This window comes from Echinops telfairi, unplaced genomic scaffold, assembly GCF_000313985.2.
Source record: "Echinops telfairi isolate 266 unplaced genomic scaffold, ASM31398v2 ScPeMD7_3533;HRSCAF=4204_0, whole genome shotgun sequence".
Classification (NCBI taxonomy): domain Eukaryota; kingdom Metazoa; phylum Chordata; class Mammalia; order Afrosoricida; family Tenrecidae; genus Echinops; species Echinops telfairi.
In genome coordinates, this window is record NW_022107431.1 from 82,777,270 (window position 1) to 82,787,706 (window position 10,437).

At 38.3% G+C, this 10,437-nt stretch overlaps 1 protein-coding gene across 1 annotated transcript in view; it reads right to left on the reverse strand.

Annotated features, from left to right (window-relative positions):
- Nucleotides 1-10,437, reverse strand: part of HACE1 (HECT domain and ankyrin repeat containing E3 ubiquitin protein ligase 1) — a 105,285-nt gene that overhangs the window by 66,555 nt on the left and 28,293 nt on the right. The window contains 1 exon segment of the mRNA XM_045294315.1: nucleotides 2,113-2,195. Coding sequence (XP_045150250.1) covers nucleotides 2,113-2,195 — 83 coding nt within the window.

Below are 10,437 nucleotides of genomic sequence, written 5' to 3' on the forward strand. Positions count from 1 at the left end.
CCCATAGGGTCAATTCCAACTCATGACAACCCTATATAGTGTTTCTGAGGCTATAAATCTTTCTGGGTCCACATAGTCTCCTCTTTCTCCAGCAGAGCAGCTGTGGGTTTGAATTGTTGGGCCTGCAGTTAGCAGTCCAACACTTAGCTGGCAGTGCCACCAGGACTACACTTACAGAATATAAACCTACCAAAACAGGCCTGTAAACTTATGTGGCATTGTGGTAGCTACATAATCTGGTGTCAATTTGGGACTTGAAAAGATTAAGAGTAAAGGAGTGGAGTCTAGTGTGTCAATCGGGCCACCATAGCCAGTGAGGCCTCTGTGTGGGCATGCCCTTCTGAGAATTCTGGGAACTCCTGTATTTCCTCCTTAGAGGCAGAAAGACCCACTCTCTCTCAGCTTACATCCTTGGAGACTCTCCACTGACAAGACTCACTCTCTGAGAGACACTCTACTGATGAGACACATGGTACTACACCCTAGGAGCTGGAGAAGCCACATGGACCTACCCTGATGCAACCAGACCTCTGGAGCTGAAAAAGCCACGTAAAGACCCCGGTCAGCACAAGATGCTTACAATGTCACTGGACCCAAAGACTTTGTACCCACTAGCCTGTGATCGTCCTGCATTCGGCATCGTTACATGTATTTCCTGAGTCTGAAGAGGACTTAATAAATTGGTATCAGACATATGGGCTAATATTGAACTTATGGATTTGATCTGGACTGAGCTGGGTGTTTTCTCAACAATCAATTGCTCTTGTATATAAACTTCTTTCTTATATACATAGGAGTGTCTATGGATTTGTTTCTCTAGTCTACCCGGGCTGACACAGGCATGTGTATAATCATCACTGTTAGCACCTTAGGAACTGGGGTTTATTACTGCATTACAAATGCCCATAGTGGCACCTGGCATGCAGTGGGTGCCAACTATTTGCTGACTTCATAAATATATATAAATGGGGGGCAGGGGGGGAATATGTTTAAGAAAATTAGTACTTGGGCAAAAAACTTCATTTACATATTAATATCTAACTGTGGCAGTTACATAATTTCCTGTCCAACCTGAGTGAAGGGGTGGAGCCTAGCCTGTCAATCAGGTTACAGCTTGATGACCTAATTTGGAGGCATGACAGAGATAAATAGCTCACTGGAGGCCAGACCCACTCTCTCTGCCTTCCCTTCCTGCTGCTGAGACACTCAGAGAGTTGGAGGAGACACGTGGAGACCCACACCAGCATTGAGATGCTTCTACTGCCACTGGATCCACAAGACATTCTACCCATTGGCCTCTGATCGTCCTGCATTCGGGATCATTGCATGTGCTCCAAGAGTCTAAAGAGGAATTTATGGACTAGCGTCAGACATATGGGCTAATATCAGACGTATGGACTTGATCTGGGCGGGGCTGGGATGTTGTCTTAATATACAATTAATCTTTGACATAAAGTTCTCTCTTACGCCTAGATGAGTGCCAATGAAATTGTTTCTATAGTTTACCCAGACTAACACACTAACAAAACTGATTCGTTTAAAAGTTTTTTAAAACTATAAGGTCCAGAGAAAGCAAAAACGTGGATCTGGATTAAGACATACTTCAATAGTTTAATCCACTGAAACGGACCTGGTTACATTATGGAGTACATTATAAGAATTAGTGATATATCTTTTTTAAGTAATTGGACAAAAATGAGATAATCAAGTAAACTAAAGATTTCATCTACAAGGAGTTGAGTTTCCATTCATAGTACTGGAAAACTTGGCAATAATTATTGGTGAGCTTTCCAGAATATGATTAATGTAATTGATATCATTAAACTGTATACATGAAAAACAATGAACTGGCAAATGTTGTGTAATATAAATAGTTTGCAATATTTTTTTAAAGGCTCCTTCCTACAACAAATGTAAGTATTGGCGATTAAATATAAAATAAGAAATTTTCTTCATGCAATTAAGTAATAAAATATTGCTATACTCCATCTTTGAAAGAAGCACAGTATATGCTGGGAAACAAGAGGGCTTTAGAAAAGATAAAAAATGTTTGCACACCTAGAAATATAGTAGACACACACTACAGCATCTGAGAACATGAAAATGCCATACCTGCATGCAAAGTACAATGGAGTGGCTCCTGACACATTTGGCCTGTTAATATCAGCACCACTGTCTAGCAAGCACTGCACCGTCTGGGGAGAAAAAAGAAACAATTAAGAACAATGTCAAGCAAGACATAATCATTACAATTTTAACTCATGCAGCTATATAAGAGCAGGAGGAGCCCTAGAGGCACAGTGGCTACTAAGTGCACGGCTACTAGAGCACTACAAGATCAGTAGCTCAAGCCTACCGTGTGTAGTCTGCTTCCATAAAGAGGACAGCCTCGGGAACCCCACAGAGCAGCTCGACCCTGTCCAACTGGGTCAGACTAGGAGTCAGAATTAACTCAGAGGCAACGGCTTATTTGAGGGGGCTTCAAAAGTTGTGACAAATGGAATTAAAAGATAAAGGAATTTATGATTTTTTTTGAAATCCCCTCATATATGCACACCTATGTTCACTGCAACATTATGCACAAGAGGAAAACAACCTAAAAACCCATCAGTGAAAGAATAGCTTAATTATGGAACATACGCAAGAAAACACAATGCAACAGTAGGGAACAGCAATGAACCCGCAAAACATCTCACAACTTAGATGAACCAAGAGGATATTATGCCAAATGAAGTCAGTCAATCACATAAGGGCAAATACTGTATGGAACCACTATTACAAAGAGATAAGAAATGGTTTACACGCAGAAAGAAACATTCTTTGATGGCTACCAGGGATGAAGGGGAAAATGATAAATTACTAACTAGATAGTACACAGTAATAGAGGTGAAGGAAAAGGCAATAACAAGCACAATATATACCTAGGTTTGGCAGAAGATATTCCTACACACGTCATCTGTATGTACAATAAATATATTTACGAATAGTATATACCAGAGGTTGGCAAACTGTGGCTCACAAGCCATATGAGGCTCTTTCGGCATGTACATGTGGCTCTGAAGTAAGACTGAAAAATTTTAAAGGATATTATTCAGATAATGGTGATTTCATTTGTTTGTAAAAATATATTTATGGCTCTCGAATGATTTTTAAATTGCTGTACTGGACAGGATTGGCTCTTCCATCTCAAAAGTTTCTGCTCCCTGTTATACAGCATTCAGGGGCAAAGTCCTGAAAATACCTTAGCCATAACCAAACACCTTGAAAGAGTGAATCACTGGGCTTGAGGGCTTAAGGCTACCGTCTCCGGGCACATGTAGGTCAACTGGCATAGCAAAGTCCACAAAAAAATATTGATGGATTTGAATTATGGTGCTTAAGAAAAATATTGAATGTACCATAAACTGCGCAAAGGACTAACCGAGCTGTCTTGGAAGAGTACGGCCAGAGGGCTCCTTAGAGACAAGGATGATGGCAACATTTCATCTTACGTACTTTGTACATATTGTCAGGAGAGTCTACTAGGTCCCTGGAAAGGGGCATCGTGTTTGGTGGCGGGGCAGTGAAGGAGAAGAAGGCCCTTAATGAGATGGATTGGCATAGTGAATGAAACAATGGGCTCAAGCACAGGAACAATTGTGAGGATCGCACAGATCAGGTAGTGTTTCATTCTGCCATGCTTAAGATCGCTATGGGTCTGAACTGACTCAATGTCACCTAACAGCGATCCACAAAGACAACAGTCTATCTCCTACTTTGGTTAGTGGTGAATGACATTTTAAAGGCTTGTTACAAGCTATCTAAGACACAACTACTGGTCTCTCCTCTGTTAATGTACAGAAGAGTGAAGAAAATTAAAAACTCAAATAATGAACCAAAGTATCCACTATCCAGAGACCAGAAGATTTAGATGGCTCTTGCTAGCTACCAATCCTCAATTGTTTGATCATGGTCATACTAGCAACAGAGCAGCAAAGGGAGCAAAGCAACGAAGACGCTGTGGAATGCTGAAAATAGACTTCTAACTCAGGGGGTAAGGTTTGGCACCTCATCAGACCCAATCAGAAAACATTCATAAGGGTCAACAGACAGGCCTGGAACTATTTAAAGGATTCCACCCACCCCATGTCTATCTTTATAAAATAAACAGGATTGTTTACAATCCCGACGAGAAAACAGGAACAATAGTTGTAGGGGGATACAGAAGAAGAAGAGGCAGGAGAAAGGGAGGGAGGAGCCAACCCAGCCAGGGACAAGGTAACAATAAGAGATCTAAAAGCAATGGTGAAAAAGGCACAGAATGCCTGGCGAGGTTGGATCAAGTGCACTGTAAATGAGAGGAATTACTGAGAGCTAAATGAAAGTCAAAAACGATAGTGAGACAGGAGGAAAGTAAAAGAAAATAAGAGGAAAGAAACAGGAGGCAAAAAACATTTATAGAAGTATAAATATAGGCAGGTAGATATGTAAATATATAGCAATAATACACAACATTAGTATACAGAAATATAGATATAGATCTATATATATATATTTATTTATATGTTAAATATTAAGGTAGCACACAGACATTGAGCCTTCACTCAAGTCCTCCCTTAGTGCAAGAACTCTCTAATAACCTGACATTCTGTGATGCTCACCTTCCCCACACAATCACTAACGACAAAACGGGTGCATAAGCAAATGTGGTGAAGAAAGTTGATGGTGCCCAGCTATTACCATAATAGTAGCCATCTAGCAGAGAAGCAACAAAACCCACATGGAAGAAGTACACCAACCTGTGTGATCACGAAGTGTCGACAGGATCAGGTATCAGGCATCAAAAAACCCAAAACAATCATATTGATGTGAACAAGGGGGGTCAGAGTGGAGACCCAAAGCCCATCTGTAGACAATTGGACATCCCCTCACAGAAGGGTCACAAGGAAGGGATGAGTCAGCCAGGGTGCAGTATTGCACCAAGGAAACACACAACATTCCTCTAGTTCGTTAATGCTTCCTCCCTCCACTATCATGACCCCAGTTCTGCCTTACAAGTCCGGCTAGACCTGAGCGTGTACACTGGTACAGATAAGAGCTCTCCACACATGGAATCCAGGACAGATAAGCCCTGCAGGAACATTAATGGTAGTAAGAACACCATGAGGGTAGGGGGAAGGTGGCGGGAGAAAGGGGGAACCGATCCCAATTATTGATGTTTAACATACACCCCATCCCAGACCCCACCCCAGGGGTACTAACAGGGCAAAGAAATGTAGGTAAAGAAAGACAGCAGACAGTGTAAGACATTAAAATAATAATATAATAAAATAATAATAATTTAAAATTTGTCAAGGGTTCTCGAAAGTGGGAGGGTTGGGGAGAGAGGGAAAAAAGAGGAGATGATACCAAGGACTCAAGTAAAAAGAAAATGTTTGGAAAATGATGACGGCAACATATGTACAAATGTGCCTGATACAACTGACGAATGGGTTGTTAGAAGAGCTGTAAGAGCCTCCAATAAAATGATCTATAAAAGAAAAAGAAAGAAGGACTGGCAAGTTCATTCACTTCAAAACAGCTATTTAATCTAAGTTAAATTCACATGCCTAGACAGCTATATGTGGTTAGTTTTTAAAATACTACCAATTCTACAACCCTTTAATGTTTACACAATAGTTTTCTACATCTGGGGAGAAAGTCAGGACCTTCTACTCCTGTAAAGAGTTACTGTCGCAGAAACCCACAGGAGCAGTTCTATCCTGTCCTACAGGGTCGCTATGAGTCGGCATCAACTTGATGGCAGTGAGCTTTATACATCTATTTTGACTCTAGAGCTTGTGAAATGAAAACAGATTTGCCATCAGGCTAACATAATCCTCTACTGCTCTCAACAAAGTAATGGGGCAAACTTTGGTCAAATCATGATTTACAACATGAACTTTCATATGCTCCTAATATAGTTTTATATAGGAAATATCCTCCAAAGACATTAAAAATGTCTTTCTTTTATAAGAGAGAAAATTATGTTGACGATGAAATAGTTCATTCCAGCATTTTCTATTTCATTAAGAAAAACTCTTTTTTGATTTTAAATCTACCCCAATTAAGATCCTCAAAATAGCCAACTAGTTAAAATAATCGGTTTTTATGAAAAAGCTCTCAATAACTTCACTTGTGACTAAAGATGAAGAGGGTACGGAAAAAACACTTCCCTGAAAGTAGGGATAAAAAATATATATAAAGGAATTTGAATGTGATAAATAAAATGTGTCTTGTATCACTGTAATAAGAAGTCAAAAATCTTTCTTTTTATACAGATACTTGTTTTCTAGTGCCTTTTTTAAAAAAACTCTGAAACAGAAGGGGGGGATAATGCAGAATTCAGTCAATTCTTCATTAAATGGTATAATAGGAGGAGCAGCAAGAAAATCACAGAGAACCTAAATTACAGTTTTAAAAAAAATGCCCTGCTAGTTCTCCGAGGGGGGAAGAGTAATGATAATGCAAGTGAAGCTGGGTCCTCGGTTGCATTCCCCTCAATCATTAGCAGAGGGCAGGGTAGCAGCTGGCCCAGGACGTAAGCACATCTACCTGGAGCGGCACTAGGAGAACAGACACTGACAGCAAGCCCTATTAGTGCACTGGCAGTGCCTACCGAGCCCTGTTGGAAAGGAGAGCTCTCCAGGGTCCCTTACTACACCTTAATTGGACAGGCTTTAATGTACAAATTGGATTTTCATTCTTAGATAATCCAAAGTGACAATATTTCCATGGTAAAGCAAAAAGTCTAGCCAGAACGGCAAAGTAAATTTTGCTGATTGACAATACATGTGTATGTTCTCAGCATAAAAGATTCAGATAGATAACTGCCCTAATACTTATTGCCTAGACTTAACAACTTGAAAGTTTTATAAATTTGTATATATATTCTTCAAAAGTTCTGTAAAATAACATTTTTGATTATGTAAGAATTATTTATATTTGTACAAAGAGCAAAACAATACACTACTAAGACTTACGTGGAGGACTAATATTTCCTGAGCGCTTACACTTCAGCTCTTGAAGAAACTACTTCTTGAGAATCTTAAATTATCCAGAAGCCTAAAGCACAACTTAATTAAAGAGAATGACTTTTTAAATCCAGCAATAGATACAAAACAAATTAGGGAAGACCTTTTATGAAAATCAACACCATTAAAATGCACTGCACTTAAAAGTACAAAATAACAGAAAAAAGCTGGATATAATGTTTAAAATACTGCATTGGATTAACTCAATCCATCGATCTTTCAATGAAAATCTCAATGTCTGCTATATGGCAAGGCCTACTCAAGATAGGGGAGTTACAACAAGGAACAAAATGAAGAAAAAACCCTACCTTCATAAAGAATACAACCAAGTGGAAAACATAAATAAGCAAAATGTCGAAGGTGCTAGATGGCTATTAGTGCCACCCAGAAAAATAAATCAGAATTCCCCATGACTCGTTTGGATTCAATTTGTTTAAGTCTCTTATTCTTCAACCTCCTTACACACAAATACCTCAGTGAAAATTACACATCATGTCTGCTAAACAGACTATAGACCATGAAGTCCAAGAAAGTTAACCATTATGATTCACAAGGATGGGCACAATTGCTTCTGTTTCGAGATTGTATGGCTTCTCACTGACTATAAAAAGAATGCTCAGTACTTAACAATTTATTAAGTATAAACATATAGAAGTATACCAACATAAATATCTGTGGCTGATAGCTGGTTACCTATATCCTTCAAGTTAGGTAAATGTGCGTAATTTTATACACTATGTTAAACCAAAACCATTATATGACTAAAATTAAATAAACAAAATATGCCTTTTTAGAAAGTTCAAAATTTCCCATTTCTTTCAATACCCCTCCAAGGCAAAACCTACCCTCCTACTCTTCTTTTAAATAAGAAGTGCATGCTGGGGAAGAATCTAGAAAGAAAGACATAAAAAGACGCTTCCATCTGACCTTCAAGAGAACCCTACAACAAACACACACACTTTCAAGAGCCACTATGATTAGTGAAACATCAATATACAAAGCTAATGTTTGGGTCAATTTGTTTTCATCTTAATTGTAAAAGCCATTTAATTGAATGTAGTGACTAACCAAGACCACCTGTGCCCAATATGCCGACAAATTACAAAGCAAGAAACCCAAGGCAACTCAATTTTATCAATGTCAACTCTCAAAACACCACCAATCGCAGTAAAAAGGGATACTGAATACTAAAACCACAAGTAAATATCTGAATTACTTTGGTCCTGTATGATAAAATAACAGCAATAACAACAAAAAGGTAGGGTTTTTTTTTTTCATTAAAAATAATTCTGATTGCATGATGCATGGCTACACACAAATAACTTAGGCACTAAGAAAAGTGGCAGACTCACTAATTAGTAACTGGCTTACACAGGTCCTGTCTGGGAGCCTATCTAATTAAACTTATTGAAACTCTGAATAGTAGTAGAAATTGCAGTAATCAACATTACTGCTGTTAAATGTCTTTCATTACTTCCAACTACTGCTCTTAAATGTCATCAGGCAACAGAATGCACCTTATAAGGTAGAAAACAAAAAGAAAAGTAAGATTCAACCGAATAACTGAACCCTGAAATGATTTTTAAAGTCAGTCCAAAGATGTGCCATAACTAGGATTGTACAGCTGACAATGCGATACAGTAGCTGATCTAAAGAAAGTTGTACAAAAATAAGTAAGGCATTGTTATGATCGCTTATTTCACAGCAAGAGTGATGTAAAATCCTGGTTCTATTAGGTGGCCAGGACAGTGACACTGCACTCACAGTCCAGACCACTTCTTCCCAAAGAATGAGGACCTTTAGCATCTTCCTTACCTCTAACGGAACACATGGACCTTCTGGGAAACCATGGCAAAGATCCTGGATTTCTTAGAATAAACAAGAGTTGCTCTTCCAAATCTTTCCTCTTTTAAAAAATCTATTTCTAAAAGACAAATGTCATTCTGAAAAAAACATTTCTTGTTGTGATAACAAGAATATAGTATTCAGTAGAGAATTGTACAAAACTTGTGGGATCTTTGTCAGTTGTTCAAATTCTTTTCAACGCACTATTGAAAAATGGTCTAAAATGAGATTTGTTTCATAGAATTTCTTTATCATCCGTTGTCTCTTTAAAGAGCCAGTATGCACATTTAAGTACTTGTAACCAGAGTTTCTTTTCTCCTCTAATGTTTTACATTTAATTCTGCTACACACACACTCATTTGTATGTGTGTATCAGGAAATTTTAAAATGTCACTCCTGGATAAGTGGAATTGATAAAGGAATTTCCCCATGAACTTTTTTAATTGTGTGTGTGTGTGTGTGTGTGTATAAAATCATTATCTAAGCTTTGCTTAAGGTTTAGAAATAAAATCCTGAAACCTATGTACTCTGATAGATGTTTACCTGGACATATTAAGAAAATGAAAATTTGCTTGCCACTTACATAAGTTATTCATGACAAAGCATTTTTATACTGAGCATTCAACTACAGAAAGGCAAAACCACATTTTAAAATCAATACTCGTTACCCTAAAGTAACTTACCATATCTCATAGCTAAGTAAACCCTATTGAACTCAACAGGCTATGCTGTCCACTGAAATCTGAACATATCCTAGAAATAAATGAATAGCTATGAGCAGATTTTTAGGCCTACAATGTGTTCAGGGCACATGGAAACAGACTAAGTTTTCAAGATTCCTTCTTTCCCAAATTTAAGAAATACCAAAGAAACTACAGAAAACTGCCAATCAGTGTTCCCTTTATCTCTGGATGATCCTTGCAAGTGACTATAAATGACCAATTAGCATAATGGAATCTCACCAATTCATACAATCAATTTTTAGACAACAGTCTTTCTCCTTTTTATTTGCAAATATCATCTTGTGAAACTCATTGCCACAGTGCAATCAGGACCCCTATAAATCTTCTAATAATACAGTTCTTCAAAGGCAGTACATCTTGACCACAAGGAATTTTTCATTACTTAACCAAAGCTGGTTCAGGATATAAACCATATGGAGTATATTATGCTTATGCTAGCTAATCTTCAACAGTTTCAGAGGCAATTTTTAATTTTTAGGGGAACCAGCAGTGCAGACGTTTTAGCCAAAATTTTCTTCGTCATTCCTGCACCACTAATTCAAGGCAGCTAAACTGTGGCATCAATTCTAATCTGAATGTAAGTTCCAGGTTTGTTTATTTCTATACATATTCCTGTGCAACAGAGTAGGGTTTGTAAATCTCAGAATATGTCATTCAGTTCATCTGTTCTGGCGGTGTTTGCATTTAAAGTAGGCGCTTTTCTGTCCTCTTAAAAGTTGCCAGGGAGCCCTGGTGGAATAGTGCTGAGCTGCTAACTGCAAGGTCAGCAGTTTGAAGCCACCAGCGGCTCCATATCC